The sequence below is a fragment of the Tubulanus polymorphus genome, chromosome 5, assembly GCF_964204645.1.
Source record: "Tubulanus polymorphus chromosome 5, tnTubPoly1.2, whole genome shotgun sequence".
In the NCBI taxonomy this organism is placed as follows: Eukaryota; Metazoa; Nemertea; class Palaeonemertea; order Tubulaniformes; family Tubulanidae; genus Tubulanus; species Tubulanus polymorphus.
The window spans coordinates 6060045-6080154 of NC_134029.1; the positions used below are offsets into that span (position 1 = coordinate 6060045).

The following is a 20110-nucleotide window of genomic DNA, read 5'->3' on the forward strand; positions in this document are numbered from 1 at the left end:
ATCTTACGATGCTCGAAGAACTACTAGCTCGTTACTAGCAGCGTTTTGGGATATTTTAGCATCAGATTTTAGAATTCACATAGAATATTGATACTTTCGAAATATGCAATGCATAATGTCACTATATAACTATTTAACGATTCATTTTAAGTTTCTATCAATTGTTTATTTTTTTAACTAGAAATCTAGCTCGCACTGCATCGAAGGTTCACAGCACAAAACGTATATATCGTGTTTTAGTAGTACTATATTTTTCGTTTTTGTTTTTCTGTCCTCGTTCCGTTGAGATTTGCTGTCTCGAAGAGCGGACATGTGTCCCGATATTTACGTCCTGATCAACGGCGTCGATCAAGAAGCAAATGCCCCGAAAATGGACTATCGTGCGACCACCATTGTTGAAGAATGATTGATGGTCAACCAGCGACTCACCAATCTTAATCGCCAGTGATTTTTATACTCCCAATCCAACCTAGTTCGGAAAACATAAAAACGTAACATAGAACACGGATTTCGTGCACTTTGCGCATAACCTTCGAATCTCGGAGTTCTAAAATGTTTGAATGCAGTTCTTTCGTAATTAATTCTGATACAAAATTATCATACGTCGATAATAGTAACATCTAAACTTTTGAATAAAGCGCATGTCGTGAAGCTTATCGGCAGTTATTGAAAAACTAATATACTTTCATAAGATGAATTAAGAATAGGGATTGTTCTGACTTTTTGAGGATAAAATAAGGCATAGTTCTAGAATGATTAGTAGTAATAAAAAGTCATTGCATGAGTCATCAGTGGTTATGAGTTGAAGGTGGCGGTTAAAATGCCTGTATATAGCTTCCATTTAGGTGGAGTGGTGTTCATGATAACATAGTATCGTCTAGACTAAAATGATAACCTAAACATCAGTGCAAAAAGAAAACGAAATTAGTAGTTTGCATCTAATTTCGAAAAAAAGAAGATAACTTTTCTCAAAATTAACACTGCACGTAACTTTTTCCTAATATTCCATTAACGATTCCTAACCTGCCGCAGTCACCTCAATCCAATCAACCGACTTGGCAGTTTCGGCAAACAAAGCTTTCATTGCATTACTGATAAACTGTTACCATTATTTCAGCAGCTATATCTAGATATAATGTGCTAAATGGCGGAAGAAACTATTGTTTCTTGCTAAAGGATATTTTGATAAAGTTCAAATTCAAATATTTCGAAATTCTTTGCCCGGTGAAATGCTCGTACATGAGCTTCATTAAAATAAAAAATCATATCGTAAAGTGAATCATCATAATCAGTTTCATCATGACCAGCCAAGTCGGAATTTTAAACCTAGTTAATGTCAAAACGATTCGCATGCATTACGATATTTTTCCTCGTAAAGGTGTAGATGGTAACGGTGTTAAACATATTGAAACCTTTGAATATAATACTTTGGTACAAGAGTAGATTACTTTAGACTTGCATGCGAATTTTCATAATCAATAGTGGATAAAGTTGATATCTAAAGTGCTATAAACTGCGAATGGCTACTTACACTTTTCCCTCAATATCTGTATAAACTTCCCTAAAATGATTTAACATAATACGGCGAACAGGCATTACCTGGTTGGTATTGGAAAGTCTGCTCTCGCCTATCGCGGTAGTTTCTGAAAGTCCTAAAAGCAAGATGTTATCCGTGTAGAGGCCATGGTTGGTTACTGCGAGGTCAACTGATTTGCAGCGGTCTAAATAGCAGAAACGACCAACCGCCTGGCTTCAATCGGACTTTCTGGTGAAGCAGTGTTTTTTTTTCAAATCAAATCACATATTTTGATCAAAAAACTATTATCAACGAAACGATACTACACCTTCTCATCAGTATGTGACACTACCAGACAATGCCTGTTCGCTATTTAACATAAAATCTAAACCCAGATGTTTTCATGGCGATAAATGTATAAGATTGGTGGTTTGATGGGGCAGGGGTATTGCTGGCGCCAGTTGGTACAAAACAACAACAAAAAGCCCTTCCCCTCGAATCTTCCACTTTTTCTGTTTCTTTGTCTCTATATTTAAAACTCCGTTCTCTGTTAATCATACACAATCAAAATACACCAAACATGAGTCGTCTAAGCAGGGGTATCACCATAGTAACGGACGATGAAACAGGTATTTTATAAAATGCCGAGAATTATTGTAAGTATACCGACCAAGCGAGGTGAGTAGACAGCGTGTGACGTCATCGTTTTAACAACAACAAAAACGGCAACGGCTATGTTAATTATATAAAAGATATCTGAATTAATTACGTGATAATTTGATTTTGGTTAGCTGACACTACCTGACATAAATAAATGCACGGCTAAAAGACTATTCCAATTGCACGGTCTTTGATGATAGAACCGTTTTAATCTAGAATATCACAATTCGAAATTCGTAAATTAACTATAACGTTGAGTTGTTATTTCTGCAGAATTAATTTGCTGATAATATATAATTAAGGTTTTCTGATTCTTGCGGAAAAACTTAAATTTTCTTCCACAAAAAATCATGAAAAAGTTCATTTTTCTGTCATTTTTGGATATAGACCGAGTTGTTTCTGAGCTGTGGGCTTATCCCGAATTATTTTCTTCGAAATATTTTTCTCATTTGTTTTTATTGATCAATATTAAAGTCAATGATTAACTGATTGATATTGGACGTCATTTGCATAAACTATCTATTTCTAGTAAGAATATCAAAATATATAATTATCTTTCTCTGTTTCTTTGTTCTGCGTAGCTGGCACGACGACCTTCGGCCGATGGATTGACAAAGAGAATGTGCATATCTGGGCATACATATCGCTGCAATTCTCTCATCTCCAAACCGGGGAATATCCGTTTCGGGCCAGAACCGCACAATTTCTTATTTATATTTTTTTCATGTTCTTGCATCTTGGCTTCTTTTGCCAGATATTTCAAATTGCACTCTTCTATATAAATGTATATATACTATGTACATATACGCATCTTAATATTGATGATATGTTCTATTATTAAGCGCGTTCTTTTAGAACCCTCGATTTAGAAAAAAAGAGAAAATCCATTGCTTTCGCTTCGGTGCTAAGAATATCTACCGTATCATCTAACGTGAACGGTTTAATGCGCGGCGTTGAATTTTGATGCGTCCAACTGGGAGAAAGCAATTTTGCATCGACAAAAATCGATTCCTAACTATAGTGGAAACACAAAACTATTAGAAATTCTTTCGAAGCCAGCGAATTGACTTAGCAACGTTTTGAACAAAGCAATCAACGTCTCTTGTATCAGTGTTGAAAGAATTCATTAATCAGATGAACGAAATTCGGTGGAAAGAACGCGATTATCTGTATACACTATGACCATATATGCCTTCCTTTTCAGCAGTTCACGACAAATTTGCTTCTTTATATTTCGTATAGGAATGTATTTTGCGTGTATTATGATGATGTGTTCGCTATCTGTAGTGTTCACGGTCCTAGTATTAAATTATCATCATCGAAGTGCAGAAACGCACGAAATGCCAACGTGGGTACGTACGTATGGTTGGACGTATGTCGAACGGATGTGGCGGCTTATTGGTGTCTAAAATGGCAAACGATCCCGCCTTTAAAAATAATTAGAAATCGTTCTTTTTCCAAAACTCTAAACGGTTATATTTCGAACAAGATTTTTTCCACGTAAGATATAATAATTACTGACTTGTTCAATACATAGTCGAACTGCAGTAGAATGTATTGAGATCTATGGTGGCTTAGAACAAAATGGCATTCTCGGGGCTTTTTTTTCTAAATGGAGCGATGCCTCGCTTTACCGAGAATCATTTTGCCTCGTTAAAAATGGTTAACTTAAATACGTTCCGCATTCGGAACAGTTTTCAAAGTACAGATCGGCTGATCAATACAATCGAATGCACCCACTTCCAATAAAGAATAATATCGGTATATTGTCTATCTGCACGGTAAAATGTGGTGCTGAATATTGAATGCGCGTCGTGGGGGTTTAATCTTACATAATCCGTGGCTGTTTCGACTAAATGCTTACACTAAAGAGGTAGGTCCATTTAATGTGAAGGCGTTGTAACGAGCGAACCTTCCCTAAGGCAGCTTACCTAATCCAAGTGTAGGTTAAGATTTCCGACAAAAATGAGATACTTTGTTCGAACATAATCTGTTGCTAGATAATTCATTAATCATAATTCATCGCGTGCTAATCGCTTCATCGTATAATTGATTAATCTTCGAAAAGTTACATATATTCATGCGACCTAGAAAATGGTTAACAAAAAAGCATTTGATCAATTGATAACCGTTATCTAACCGTCCGATGAAATTCGGGAAAAATCACGGAAAAACTTCTATTCTAGGTGAAAAAAGGCGTATGTGAGTGGTTAGCGTGGGGGTTACGGATGCGCAGACCGGGAAAGGAGCTGTCCAGAAAGAAACTCATACAAAATGCCAAACTTAGGGAATTGGAGATGAAAGAACGTTCGTCGAAGAGTCTACTGGCTAACGTGCTAGATTTGGACGACGACTTCAGGCGCGACACGAGCAACGGTAGTTTCAGCGTGAAAATAGACGATAATTTTCATGTTTGTACAACTCGCAACGAGCTTCACTCAATCATCAAAGAACTTAAATTCATCACCAACAAAATGAAGAAGGACGAGGACGACTCGGAGGTGTCCAGCGACTGGAAATTTGCAGCAATGGTCATCGATAGACTTTGCCTGGTGATGTTCACCTCTTTCACTTTCATATCGACGTTTGCAATTTTGTTCTCCGCTCCTCATATTTTGTCATGAGCGTTTATTTATACGTCGTATATTGGATTCAATGTATCGGTAACCATTATATGGATTGTGTACGTTCACTATGAGATAGATGCAATGTTTTAAGAGTAAACTGGCAGCGGCGAATTTCTCGTAACGTATAGTCGTCGAGTGAACGCGTTTGATTTCGTCGTATGGTTTGAACAACGTTGTGATATACGTATATGATGATAATGATGGGTGAGGATGGTAGTGTGGGAAAAATGAAGGAGTTTAAGTTCTTCTGATTCCGAAAAACTGGACTTGGATTATTTTTCAGTTCTATCGAAAAAGAGCGGAGTGTTCTACGTGTTGTACGAGTATTTTTACTTTTATCGGTGGAATCCACTGAAATAAGCTGCCTATATTAAGCATAGTGGCGCTTTATATAATATGAAATATCGATTGCATCAATGATATTATAGTTTAGACGCCCTCTTGTAAGAAGGGAGTGTTCTGAGATTTAAATCATATGAAATACGCACACTCCACTCGCAAATAGTTCAGATACTTAAAAGACTAACGATATCAGTTGACGTACTGTATAATAATGATAATGACTGTGTTGTCGTGTTCTAAGAACTATAAACTGCGGAAAGACTGGACGCCGCCATGTTTTTACTAAAGCATACAGTTCTTTGATAGTTTTCCCCTGTAGTATATACTTCCCTAGGTAGTTTTCCATCTATCAAAAAAGAACAAGCAAAATCTGTCGGTACAGTTGGCTATAAAGTATAGTAGTATGTCTCGAATATTGGTGTCACATTGTAATGTATTGCATAATTGATATTGTTACACTTAACCGGTGTGTTATCTATCATTAAGAATAAGTTTGACGGTATAGATCGATAATCTTCATATATATTCGCTTATTATGCTATGTGTAATATATGAATATGTGACTTAACACGTGGTGTGATTGATGATTAGGTTATTTGTTGATAAATTCGGTTAGATTTTCTATTGCAAACGACGGATGAAAGAAACTAAACTTGATTTCGGGGAACAAGTCAAAGTTATTGTGATCGCACCAGTGTTGCTGTATGGTCATTCAGATAGACACGTGCCTTTTTAGATATTTTATATACATTCGGGTAAAAATGGCCACTCGTAGTGAAGATAATAACTGTATTTCAATAATTATGAGTTTACTATTGTTCAGTGTTGGTGATATGGTGATTGTTTAAGTATATAACATAGATACATTGAAACAAACGTAGGAGAATAGTAGAGCTATACAATGGCTGTACATTGATAAAAATTGAAATACCACGGCGACCACATCCGTAATTTAACCGACGCAGACATGGTACAAAAGATCACACATGGTACAAAACAAGCGCCATCTATTGCGTGCTTTGGGATGTTCTCATGTCATCATAACACGAATTTATTTCGGGTCTGGATGGGAAATCCAAATAATGTTAGGTCTACACCATTAAAGACATTACTTGAATATTTGCCAAATTCGCTGTGTGTTTCAAAGTACGTACGTATTACAATATGACACTAAAATTAACTACTTCTATGGTGAAGACGTAATTAAACGTTTTAATCTTTTGACGGAATGTTTGTTTGTTCTTTTATGGTTTGTATTTTCATATTTTTTCTGTAAAGATCTGCGATCTCGGTGCATTATTTTGTGTTTGCTCAATCATGATGTCGCATTATAGTTCGCACTACATATACTGATGTACTCACTATCTTGCTGCTGGGGAAAGTGATATTTTTCGACATCATCGTTGCATAGAAAAAACCACAAATTCTAAAATCGAGACCGATCATGACATTGTGTTGCTTAAACCTTAAAAAAAAACTCCTCGTCACCTGGAATCCTGTTCTTTGTAATATCATCATTATTTATTATCAATTCCATAATGCAAGAAAATTCCAATATGTCTCCCTTCAAAATTCCATTTCATTGCGTATATTTTCTATATTTTGCGTGACGAGTTTTTAATTTACGAACTAAGCTACCGAGAAGCCGAAATAGATATAAGGGCTTCCAACCGCGTTGCTTCCCATGAAGACTTAACAATATGTAACGTTTATATAAGCTTGATCTTCATTTACGCAGTAATTTCTTAGCGTATCCAGTCCAGCTTAATCGAATAATGATTTTATAACATATTTAGATGATTCTTAACTTAAAAACATTTATTATTTAATATACATCTATATTTTCTGTAAACAGAGGTCATATACGGAAATAGTGATGTTGATGTTAACCCCTGCCAAATAACCAATCAGATATCGAATTCGAAAGAAAGGTACCAAAATAAACAATTCAGTTAGATTGATTATAAAAGACCAAAATAAACAATTCAGTGAGATTGATCATGAAAGACTAGAACAAATTGATTTCAGTTTCATTTTGGCAAGAATTCAATTTTGTTACGAAAACGATATACTTTTTCCTGAGGCCTTATATATACATTTGGTCGCACAAGCAAGCAACAGTATTTTCTATTGTATTACTAGATTGAGGGCGAACTAGTTTTCTCCACTGCCATATCAGCGCAGCTTTTGGGACACCAGTTGATCTTAGAATATATATATCTCACATTAGAATTTGTTTCATCGTAGTATATACATCATAACTTGGTTTTTGATTTTATTCATCGCTGTCTGATAGAGTATTGAAAATGCTGTATACGTAATGACTCGTTCATAACGGCCTCAAAAAATCGGAATCTACAAAATTAGAAAATTTAGTACAACCATATCTATTAGTTGTAAGATGAACAAAACAATACTGCCAACAAGAGACATTTGATTTTAGCGATTTTATGGTGTTTTACAGTTTAGTAACTCAAAAACGATTTGAATTCCTGTACGTGTATGTGGCGAAAGCAGGGCCGTACCTAGAGGGGGAAGGGGCAGTCGACCCCCTAGAAAATTTAGAGAAGTGCCGTTTTTGCAAATATTGTTGTCATAACCGATAGAACTTCCCTTTTTTCGAGATTATCTACCCTCAAATCGCAAGATATATTATCAACATAGAATTTGAGTATGTTAAAACGAGTAACGGTTAAAACTTTAAACTACCGTACCGTATTTACCCATCCTATACCCCGTGTGATGTCATATGGTTCTATAGAGGTTTTGGTTTTGGATATTTCTAAGAGAGTTATTTATTGAAAATAATGGATATAATAATCATGTGTTTATTAACTAACTACGTATGCTTATGAGAAACGAATGGTTGATGTATGATTTTGTTATTTCACAGTCATAACAATTGATTTATTTTGTAACCGAATTTTCATTCAATAATGTTTTGATTTTCGTTGCACTCAAGTTAAATGTCACGTGCGTTACGTCACTCGTTGTTATGTTTGTCACGTGTCATTATAAATGGTCACGAGGTACTTGTCCTTGTTCCTTTTGAATCAGTGACGTTCCTATTAAAATTGTCTTTTTCAACAAAACTGACCGCTTTCGTGTTGTCGATTTTTTCTCACTGCTGACGATAGGTTTTCGAGGGAGGCAATTTGGACTGCATGATTGCTGTGGTATCCCACACCGAAATCACTACATTACTACGCTATGCAGATTGTAGATAATTAGTGAATTAAAACCTAGACATTTTGATATATTGTTGCGATATAAAATCCCGATCAACGATAAAAACAGAGGATGTTTGACCGATTTATTGCAGACATTTATTGGTCTGTTGCCTCTGAAAACAAAAATGCATTGTATTAAGAAAAAACGGTGTTTTTGAGTGATTAAATGATTTGACTTAGTCTCACCTCTACTGCAAATGATGAAATCTGATTGGAATTCACATGGCATAGGCAGCCATTTGCCAGCATTATCACCGCTAGTCCATCCAGCTATAACTGTGCACTTATCCCCGTTCCATTCATATTTTCCAAGCATTTTGTCACCTGGCCAACGTCCCCAATTTAAAAATGACCTGCAACCCGATTTTTAACCAAGGGAACGTGATATTTTGCAGTTTATGTATTAGTAGTGAAATGATTCCTTACCTGCGCTCGTCGCTGTACACCTGAGTACCATCAAGCCATTGGAGCGCACCCCATACAGCGCCGTTTGGACCGGGTACTGTCCAACGCACTCCGATGTGAGCTAACTTTTTATCGTCTGGACTTTTCGACCCTGTATTAAGCATTCTGAAACGTAGTTTCGTGCCGAAGGTTTATCGTACGCCAGGTTACGAAAATCGGTGGCAAACAAACAATAGCTTTTCGATACAGGCGATACATTACCTGAGAACAACATCATTTTGTTTTTGGTTCATTATTTGCGCGGTAAGCCCGCCGCGAGCCTGGCAGAACAAATCAGTCATATATCCGTCAATGTTTCCGTTTCGAGGCCATCCTCTGTAGCAGAATTTACCTTCACGCGTCCAGCCAACAGGACAACCTAATCGAATACTGATTGCAATTAATCGATCAGATACCAACTACTTAGTATGCAATTTACACAAAATAATCGCTCGTTACCGGATCTATCTGGCGTTGTGTCCGACTCCAGATCCTTTGTACAGAATGCCACATCAGCCAGCTGACATTTCTCGACTGACCTTGGTTTTGATAGATACTTTTCACATTCACTATCTGGCAAATCCTTTAATGAAATCCGGATTTAACAAACATCAAATGTCACAAGAAGATGTGGATTTATTATACAATACATGCATACCTTATTTCCTTTAGCGCACTTAATCGTTCGTGTTTTTGTCGCTTCACCGCAGCAATCCGCCCATTTTCCAATGCGCCACCTATTGTAATAAACGAACGGATTACTGGTTTCTCGTGATGATATTAGAGATAGTTATCTCTTGATATTCTACCTTGGATTGGATGCAATTTCTACTTTTTTCGTCGTCTTTTTGTCATCGTTCACACACGCACCGGAATTACAAACCTAAATGAAAGAGCATTTTGCACAACGAATCTGAGAACAAAATAAAGCAAATGCAGGAGTATACATAAGTCCAACGCAAATCCAACCCACTTTGTTGTTGGCACATAGTGAGCCTTCTAGAGCTGACATTCTACGATCGTGCGACTCGACGACTGTGTGCGGCCACGTTTTATCGCGACGTATACACCTGAGAGCTTGACAGATATCCGGTCTTTTCAAACTAGCGCTAAGAACGGCCTACAGCATAATGAAAAAATACGCGACATTATTCTTAGATCCTTTAGAGATAGAAAAATATTAGATATACCGTACATTAAACAAAGCTTCTTTTGGGCTTTGGTTGTAAAATTATACAGGCTTTGGTCATGAAATTAGAATAGCCCATTCTCTACTGAGGAGTCCGTAAAATCTCGGTAAGATTAAATATTCGGTTATTGACGGAATGCGTGAGTGTTTGTTACCTCGAAATCGTTACCGTACGAGCTTCGACATTGCTCAATCGGATTGATCAGGTGACCGGGCTCCGCTTCAAAAATTGGACTCGCATCAATCTTAGGCTGATCTCGAATACAAGGCATTCTGTCTACTCTATATGAGATATCTATGTCCAATGAAACTGTATGAATATTTCTAAAGTTTTTGTTGTAACTCAAATACTATTAATACCTGTCTATCCATTTCTTTACAAATTCAAGGGAACAGTCGGTCCAAAAATATTTAGGGACTTCGGTGTGACTCAACGCCCAGTGCTGACCCATTATACTGCCTATCGTCGATGCGGCTTGGCATTTCATATTTTTCGATGTTTCGTCTTGTGGCATCCCGAACCTTAAACAGAAAGGTTATTCATTCCTATTCGATAACTGTTCAGATTTAACATTTTAGCACCGTACGAAAAAGACAAATAACGTACGTAGCCGCAATCAAACTCGCCAACTCGACTGCGGATGCAAATCCTTCGTCACGAATGACACCATTGCTGCTAGGACCACAAAGGAAGCCGTTTGCTTGCACATTATTCATTCTATGGCTAGAGTCAGAAAAATCTGCGTCGTAACATTTGCAATCTAACGAAGACCGAGTGTTCCAGATATTGCGATGGTTTACCGTGTTAAAAGGATAGCCGTATCGAAATGTTCGCTGGGTTTTTTATTTCTGCTTATATATTCATCGAAAGCCAGTTTCAATTCGTACGTCAGATCGAAAGATTGGATATCGAGATCCTTCTACAAAATTACATCGTAAAGCTGCTTACTTATAATTACCATTTGAATATTTATAGCACAATTTCATTCACAAACGCCACAATTACAGTTCACGCAAATGCTTACTGGATTTTCCTTCATTATTTCAATATTTGCCAATGCAATGTTGACGGGAAATCCAAGCTTTCCTTCCTCAAAGTGAGATTGTGTCTATATTTGTAAAATATTCATATACATAAATCATATACAATCACGATAAAACGTAATATTTACCGAACCATCAAAATATCGGAAATACCTAAAACTATTAATACAGCTGTAATAAGCTGCTCGTAAATGCGATATGAAATTATTTCATTCAAAAATAACGTTCACTCGAACGTTACTCACGGAATAGAACAATTCGACGATATATGACTGTAGTCGATCACCGTAGAAATCAAACATGGTTTTGTCAGCCACTAATTTCACTTCTACATGGATATTTCCAGCCGAAGAAAATATAACTACAATGGATTTTCATTTATAGGTTTCAGATATGCACAAAAATGTCACACTAATCTTGAAGCTGCTGGTTTCAAAATTTCGAAAAGTAATTGTTAAAGTATCTTATTACCAGAAGTTGATAATGCCAGTAGGCATAACCGAGCGACAACAGGGAGCATCTTTCCGACACGTACGAGTGACAAAGCACGATTTACCATTTCAGCATCGATGTCAACTTTAGTCATTGTATAAATATATATAAATATATAACACTGCGATGAGTTCCCAAGAACAGAAAATATGATTGATTGTGCAAATATTTGGCCTGTTTTATCATTGGCATTGTTTGAAATTACAAATGTTGTCACGATGTGTGATGAGTATTAATCGATGTATGTGAACTCGACCTTGCGAACATGAAATTCGGTTGGATATTCGTTTCAAATAATTACCGATATAAAAGTGTATTCGTAGCAATTAGATTTTGAAATATATATCTTGCACCACGGGATATCGGGAATGTGACTAAATTTCTTTGCTTTAAGAGACTAATTTAGTTAATTAGTTGTATTTTGCTGAACTATAAGCGCCCTTCATTTGTACACTCTGCTCCACAAATCTGCATTTTCACGTATCTGTTATGTGAAACACTCTGAAACGCTGAATCCGACGACCTAGCAGACGTGAAAATCCATTCCGTAGTTCGTCTGCCGCGTAACTATGGAAACTGCATCCCGTACTGGTTTCATGTCATCAGCATATCGATGCGGCTGATTCATGTCACCAATAAAACGCTAAAATATGTACCAGGAGACACTGCGTCGTATACTAGTTAATATGTAAACGGCTCGGAGAGCAGGATTCTGATGGGTAAGTAATGTTATGATGTGCAGGTTTGGGTAAGGTTTATGTTATTTTGCAGACGTCTGACGCTGATGGTAAAGGAATGAGGATACGTAGACGCAGTTGGTGTCATTTCAATTTTAATCAGGATGAACTTCTGGGAAATTAGCTATTTCAGCAATCTGCAGCGCCTATTCTAAATCTTTCTTTATAAATGCCAACAAAATCAACTAATTGAAGATTCAACTTCATTTTGACCATTACGAAATGTAGTACAAAGCGGCATTGGGAAGCGGCATTGTAAAGGTGGCATTGGAAGTAAACAACGCATGCAATTCAGGAGCAGAAGGTGCTATGTCGAATGCATGGATAGAACGGATAATAATTTGTCCTCATCTTATATTTTCCGGATACAAAAACTACATTGTACCAAACGTTAGATTTAGCAGGGAGAAGATTAACGGCCTGTCATAAAGATTGTTGCGCATGGAATATTTTATGTTCATTAATGCAGTAGTAATCAGATATATTGATCGGTAGGATCGATGACTTCGGATATCGTAATATCCTGATGAGCTTGTTAAGTCTGTTCTTATGTTGTTAGTTGGTCACCTTTCCCGCATACAATATTCCCGTTTTCGTCTGCTGATTCAAAGGAAACTACAACCAACCTACTCCCTCCCGTCAAAAAAAATAAACCCGACTGAAGCACTCTTAAATCTTGAGAAAGTGGAAATCTATACGCCTAGCTCCATGGGTGTTAGCTCTTCCTAGATTCAGGAATAGCCGAAGCGATGACTGAAAATTTTCTTTCTTCAAATGAATGGATTTTTAAAACCGCACGTATGACTCAGATGTTGAGTCTGGATCTATTGTTACCTGCTTACAGTAACCGGTTCTGCGATAGCGCATTGGTGATTTTCTCACCATCAGCTATAATACTAGAGTATAACTGCTGTACACGTTGCGCAGTCTAGTATGGATTCTGCCTTATATGGAAACCGGCAAGATGGACGCCCCGGCATTGCTGCGATGTAAGTAATTATTGCAATTTTCATTCATCAGGAACAATCATCTTACGAGGATGTATTTCGATGATACCACGTTTTAAATCTCATTACTTAGATGAATGCCAAGAAGGTTGTTACGGATATTTGAATTAAGGTCAGGAGCAATGACATTTCATTTGTCCACACAACGAATACTCAACTATGTACACATTTAGCACGAACAAGGTCTGCATTTAACAGGACTGCGAATGAAAGCAAGTTAATTCTCAAACAAATAAACATTTTATTGAGTATTTTCAAAGGATTAACTGCAATTCACACTTAATTTGGTGCTTTCAATTACTTTAGACGCAGAACTGTCAAATGTTTAATCTTAAAGACAGACAATAGACTATATTGTACTTGAAGGTCTATAAGTGATATAGCCAGAGATCACGTTTACGTTTATTTCAACATGAAAATCTTAGTTCTGATAAATCATAATTCATTTCTATAAATAGTAAATAATTTTACAACATGTAGCCTATACGACTGTACATGGTAATCGTTTCATCAGAGACTAACGCCTTATAAGCTCAGATAATCCAAACTCGGCGCTACACTGGGTTCGTTAAGCACCGATTTGAAAACGTAGCCAAACACACTCGGACAACACTTCAGTCTGAACGTATTTTGCTTGGAGAGCCACGCTCCTCCAAATTTGCTTGATAATGATGTCGAAAATAATTATGTCAAGATGAACACGACATTCGAGTATTATTCCGTATGAAGTTCTGTAATTGAGCAATATTTTTTCGTACTGTTTAAATGTCATACCAGATATTTAGAATTCAAGGCACGCATTTTCTCCCTGTGTTTTCGCGTTTTTCAATCGGAATCTCAATTTCAATGTATTCTCTTACATTTCTAAACTGTCGAAATTTACACCGACGCCTATATTTGCATACTTCATTCAAACGGCCTCGACAAAGGTAAGTGCTTTTAAAACGGACTAAACACTTATATTTGCATCGATATACATAATATTACGGGGCACTTCGCGGCCTTACTTCGTCGCGCCGCGCAGGCTGACGCCGGCTCAGCTCTTTCTGGCTACAGTGAACAATTTTCGAAAAACGAATTAAATTTTCGCCGTGAACAGAAAACAACACGAGCTTTAACCAGATTATAGTTTATTCTAACGAGCATCGTATGCGTTTAATATGGAGAAGAGAGGTATTATGTATATATGATATAAAGTGGCGCAGATGTTAGGAGCAGTCAGGCTTACACTTCGTCAGCGCGTTCGAAACAACTATCAATATCGGCTCCTACTTATCAGCGAGGGTTAAAAACAACGAGACCGTTTGCCCGGATAACGAGTTCATAAGTTCAGTCGTTTATATCCCATGCACATATTATGTGCATTTTGCGTATTCTACGGATGGAACAATAGGCAGTTAACAGTAATTGTATATTCTACATCTCAAAATGGAACCGAAACCAAGGCAATCGTTATATTCAATAAGATCGTGGTTGGAAACGGTAAGTCCTGGGAGAATAATGTAGCGCGAGGAATAGAAGAGACTCCGGTTTGGTGACGGCAAGGATTCATGTCTAATGTGCTATATGAACTAGGGACTGGGTTCCAACTTAATTGTGGTTTTTCATGAATTTACTTCGATAATATTCAGGGGCGGATATTTGAGCAACGATGGCTTATCATGCGCAGTGTTTTCCCAAATATATTTTTTTCGTATTTCGATGAAAAATGCATTCGTAAAAATGTGTGCAGACAGTAATTTCTAGCAGGCACCGAAACAGCAATCAGTAAAGATTTGAAATGTGGTTAGTTTCATCATTAATATGATTGATATGACTATCAGAAAACTTTCGAACACGGAGCGGGGGTTCGAGACTCCCTAAACCCTACCCCCCTAGTTCTTGGGCGATAGTGTTTGTGCGGCTGCTCAAAGAAAACCAACCTATCTTATGCATTGTATATGTTAAATGCAATATATAGATATGTAGACTAGAAGGGAATAATTGAAACATTGGCGTGACGCGTGTGTGTTTATGCTTATTACGGTATCTATCATGATATGTATTTATATATTCCGATATCATGAAATTCATATTTGTTTTACAATTCTTGTCATGGAAACATTTAAAGGTCAATGATGGCCCAATCCAGTGGCAAATAAGCTTCAATTTACGGAAAACAATTAAACGTTCTTAGAATGACTTGCTTCGAATACATTCTCGGAGTATAGCGTCGCATAAAGTTTTCGTACATGCTAGCTATACTTGAACTCTATAAATGAACATCCTTGTTTCCCATAAGAATACATAAGATACCGATTTATTCTCTTAGGGTATCAAATTTCATTTCATTGCAGATTACCGAATCAACGATGGCTAATCAGAGCAAGTCAGATGCATCATTTTCTTCAAACTCGGCGACAAACACTTGCTTGAACTGTACTATTTGCTGCCAGACTTATAAAAGACCGAAAGTTCTTCCTTGCTTGCACACGTTCTGTGAACAGTGCTTGAACGACTACATTCCGGCGGAAAGTATTTCGGTCACTTGTCCGATTTGTAAGCACCAGTCGATCATACCGGTCGATGGGGTTTCCGCATTGCAGAGGAACAGCTACATCGAAGGCATAATGAACAGTATGGCTACTCAGCACAGCGACGAAAAGTCGACTTGTTCGACTTGCAAAGAACAGGAAATCGTCACTCAGAAATGTGTTCAGTGCTCGACGACATTTTGCGATGGGTGTTCGTCTGCTCATAAACAAAACGAATTAACAAACACGCACGATATCGTAAATATTGATAACGGTCTAGTTGGAAATGGCAATGCTCCATCAGAGGATATCAAATGCCCTATGCACGATGGACAAGCGTTTCATTTCTATTGTACATCTTGCGAAACGGCCATATGCGAAAGCTGTTCACAACTCGAACACCAAGAACACGCTTTTATCCCCCTGAAAGAGGCCATCGCAGAACACAAGGCGACCTTGGAGTCGCTCTTAACTAATGCAAAGGCCAAAGCTCCTGCAATAAACGCTGCTATCGCAACTGTCGATAATATCTGTAAATCATTGACGAACTCGTTCAAAACTGCTGAAAACGATACCAACACGTGGTTTGATACGATGTCACAACTGCTTACGCAACGAAAAGCGATGTTGCTGGAAGACTTGAAGTCGGCGTACGGTGGAAAGGTCGCCGTGTTAAAAAATCAGAAAGACGATCTGTATAAGCTCCTGAATACGATAGACAGTTGTTGCGAGCTGACTACGAACGCTTTAGAACACGGCAACGACACGGAAATTATCCTAATCAAAAAAGAAATGGCCGAAAAACTACAAATTTTGGCGACGTCGACCAACAAGAAATTCTTACCGGAGGAAAATGATATGTTAATGTTTACCGACACGGATACCGATGACGTCAAGGCCAGTATATCGACGTTCGGTCGCGTGCAGACGAACAGCGCTGTAGCTTTCCAGACGACGGCTAGCGGGGATGGGCTGAAACGTTGTTTTACAAATATACAAACGGTTATTACGGTAACAACGAAGGACCGAAACGGGACTTTAGTAGCCGACGGTAGTGCGGATATCGACGCTGAACTGGTGAGTAACAATGGGGACGTTGTTCCTATAGAAATTGCCGATAATTTGAATGGTACGTATGACATAACGTTTCGTACCAAAACGGATGGGCGATACCATTTGGATGTGAAATTGTTCGGCCAACCGATACGCGCTTCGCCGTTTAGAATTAAATCTATGCCAATACCGGAGGGTTACCAAAAAGATCGGTCACCGACTAAGATCCCGCGATCTAGTAGTAGCGTAGCTAAACGAAGTTCGAAAAGGATGTCCAGTTCTGGTCGTTCGCACGGCTCGAACCATCGCAAGAGCAACCCGATCGAAGACGACCTCATCGACCGCATCGGTACGAAAGGTCGAAACAAGGGCGAGTTTACAAATCCGCAAGGACTTTGCGCATCCGCTGGAAGAATTCTCGTAGCCGATAGTAATAACCAAAATATACAAGTATTCTGCAATAAGGGCGATTTCAAATTTCGTTTCGGTATAAGAGGCCGAAACGCCGGTCAGATGCAAAGGCCAACGGGCGTGTTCGTTACTATGTATGGGAACTATGTAGTAGCCGATTACGACAATCGGTGGGTGAGTATTTATAGCCCGGACGGAAAATACCTAAACAAAATCGGTCAGGGAAAGCTGCTTGGACCTAAAGGAATAACGGTAGACAGGAATGGTCATATCATTGTCGTAGACAATAAAGCTAGTTGTATTTGCGTGTTCCAATCGAATGGAAAAATGCTGCATAAATTTGGGACGCGCGGCAATGGCGAAAGTCAACTGGCCGGACCACATTACGTAGCCGTCAATTCGAACAATGATATCATAGTATCTGACTTCCATAACCACTGCATAAAGGTATTCGACAGCGAAGGGAAATTTTTATTTAGTTTCGGTTCCAATGGCGAAGGTAACGGTCAGTTCAATGCACCGACAGGGGTCGCTGTGGATTCGCATGGAAATATACTCGTTGCTGATTGGGGGAACTCTAGGATACAGGTATCGTAAACATTAGTCGTTAATAAAAAAATCCATTAAATTTGGGTCTTGAAGAGGACTGCGGGTAGATAAATATTTTGATTTGTGTCATTTTAAGACAAACACTTAAACAGAAATTGTTTTTATGTTGCAGATTTTTGACAGCTGCGGTTCATTTCTGTCGTATATAAATTCATCTGTCGACCCGTTGTACGGACCGCAGGGACTAGCCGTGACGTCAGATGGAAATGTCGTAGTCGCCGACTCCGGCAATCATTGTCTTAAAGTTTATAAATATCTGCAATGAATTCCATCAACGGACGGGGGCTTATGCAACAATACTAGATATATTAGGGATTTTCATAAAAGACTTCATCGAAAAGAATGGAAAGGAAACGCGCGATACGTAGGAATAAGATAACGTGTGGGCTTCAATGATGTAGTGGGTGAGATGGACTTTAACGAGTGACATTTTTCTAGTCAAAAGGGCTTTCGTCTGGTCAGTACATTACGTACGTCCTTCAAATGGCTTTTGTAATGCAGATGGAACACTTATTCCACGAATAACTGATTCCATAGTTCGTTGATTAATTCATACATGCTACCTAAATCATACAACAATTTGTTATCAACTTTGTCTTTTATCTGGCTACGTCTTGACTTTGTATCCGATAGACTGCACTACCAAACATAACCGGTCGTTTCTTCTTACCCGTCGAATTATTACGTGAAGTAGTTAAATATATATGAACAAAAGACCGTTCTATTTTTGATAAGGGAATAAAGATAGTACGCTATGAATGATAGATGTGCTTATTCAACAAGAGAAACGTTCACCGTGATTTACGCTGTATAAATGAAATCCATGTATTGATAACGATAATCACTATATATATGCCAAACTTTGCTGCTTCTTATGAAATGTTGTGATATCTGTGTCAGTACGTCCATTGAAGCTATATGATGGACTACACTTTACTTATTAATTTGTCTTACCACGGAGCTCATCCTTGGTCTTATATATGCAAATTTGTGTGTTGTGTTTGCAGTGTGAATGGTTTATCGGACCAAAAGTTCAGGAGTCGCAGAATCGGTGTGTCAACGATCACACCACACCAGGGAAATGATATTATCAGCTGGGTATTTCACCACTGATATGATAAGTGGGTTACATCGATTTACACAATCATTATGATGGCTGTGATACCGTTTATTGCTGCTTTATCAAATATCTTTTGACGTTGATTAAGTAGAAATCTGATAACCCTCTTGAGCAATTCCCTACCGTATCTAAAAGGATAAAGTTCATGTATCTAAAACCATTCGCCGTTGAGGTTAAGTAACGGTGGCAGCGTTTGCGTCTTAAGATGTTTTGAACTTGATAGTTTTGTATAAGACCCACTATGTGTAGATCCAATTCAATTGAATTCAATTCAACAAAAAAACGCCGACTGCAATTCAATCTTATTCAACATACAAATCATTTAGTCAAAGGAAAAATAAATTGACCTGGAGTACAGTGTATTCGATCCTACTATTTGACCGTCTGTGTTATTTGAAGAACTATTGTACTGTGACAATTAAAATTGAAGTGCTGTGTTTAGTGTATCTCTGCGGAAGATTTAGAATCTCTATGGAACTCTGCATCGATGTCAAATACTGTGGGTCTTTTATATACACTATATACGACAAATCTAATGATGATACGAACTTGATTGTACTCAATTTGATAATGAACCGATATTTTCTGTGTGTATTATCGATACCGGTAAGGCTGTAGACCTAATCGGTAACTGGTTGATGGTGTATAGTCTACTTAAACATGAATGTATGCGTGTAATTCGTTATTTCTGAATTAATGTAAAATGATTTGTAAAAGCATCCATTTCTTCCTTTCATTTGACGTCGGGGTTTTTAGGGATGAATTCAAGATGATATATAAGAAATTACCTTTTTTTCTTAGAAAATAACTTTATTTAAGATCGGCCCGACACTTCATTTATTTACAAGGAAGAATCAGATCTTCTCGGTGATCCTAAAGCCGCCATCAATGGGTTGGATTTCTTCGGCGACACGTACGCTTTCATACGCTCGTAAAACGATGGTGGAGCGTCGCCAAGGTCAAGCTGTAGTTCAGAGTTGGTGACCTGTGTATCGGCATCAGTCAGCGAAGTCGAATCAGTTTGTGTGGTCGATACTGAAGTCGAACATGGATATGTATTACTGGATGCCTCCGACAGTGCTACGTGAATGGTTTCGGTGAATACCGTATTGACCT

At 37.9% G+C, this 20110-nt stretch overlaps 3 protein-coding genes across 5 annotated transcripts in view; 2 read left to right on the forward strand and 1 right to left on the reverse strand.

Moving 5' to 3' along the window:
* Positions 1 to 8237, forward strand: part of LOC141904900 (neuronal acetylcholine receptor subunit alpha-7-like) — a 64103-nt gene extending 55866 nt beyond the window's left edge. For both annotated transcript variants that reach the window (XM_074793511.1, XM_074793510.1), the window contains exons 9-10: positions 3419 to 3528; positions 4363 to 8237. In XM_074793511.1, the coding sequence (XP_074649612.1) occupies positions 3419 to 3528; positions 4363 to 4800 (548 nt within the window). In that variant the 3' untranslated portion in view covers positions 4801 to 8237. The remainder of the gene's footprint in view (positions 1 to 3418; positions 3529 to 4362) is intronic.
* A 168-nt stretch (positions 8238 to 8405) lies between these two features.
* LOC141906051 (A disintegrin and metalloproteinase with thrombospondin motifs 8-like) lies at positions 8406 to 11710 on the reverse strand. Of its 2 annotated transcripts, XM_074795204.1 has the most exons (15): positions 11524 to 11709; positions 11298 to 11413; positions 11034 to 11117; positions 10810 to 10928; positions 10616 to 10732; positions 10369 to 10530; positions 10164 to 10290; positions 9793 to 9939; positions 9629 to 9702; positions 9478 to 9556; positions 9279 to 9402; positions 9042 to 9198; positions 8802 to 8945; positions 8562 to 8728; positions 8406 to 8488 (listed from the first exon to the last, which is right to left on the reverse strand). In XM_074795204.1, exons 1-15 carry the CDS (start codon positions 11636 to 11638, stop codon positions 8472 to 8474), a joined length of 1749 nt encoding a protein of 582 aa, XP_074651305.1. In that variant the 5' UTR covers positions 11639 to 11709; the 3' UTR covers positions 8406 to 8471. The 2 variants fall into 2 exon arrangements, with proteins under 2 accessions (XP_074651305.1, XP_074651306.1); XM_074795205.1 differs by lacking the exon at positions 8406 to 8488 and having other exon boundaries at positions 8616 to 8699; positions 11524 to 11710.
* Positions 11711 to 13245: 1535 nt separating this feature from the next.
* LOC141905494 (tripartite motif-containing protein 2-like) lies at positions 13246 to 18366 on the forward strand. The gene is made up of 4 exons (XM_074794361.1): positions 13246 to 13270; positions 13821 to 13887; positions 15684 to 17853; positions 17987 to 18366. The coding sequence occupies exons 1-4, from the start codon at positions 13246 to 13248 to the stop codon at positions 18137 to 18139; spliced, it is 2415 nt and encodes an 804-aa protein (XP_074650462.1). The 3' UTR covers positions 18140 to 18366.
* Positions 18367 to 20110: the final 1744 nt, after the last annotated feature.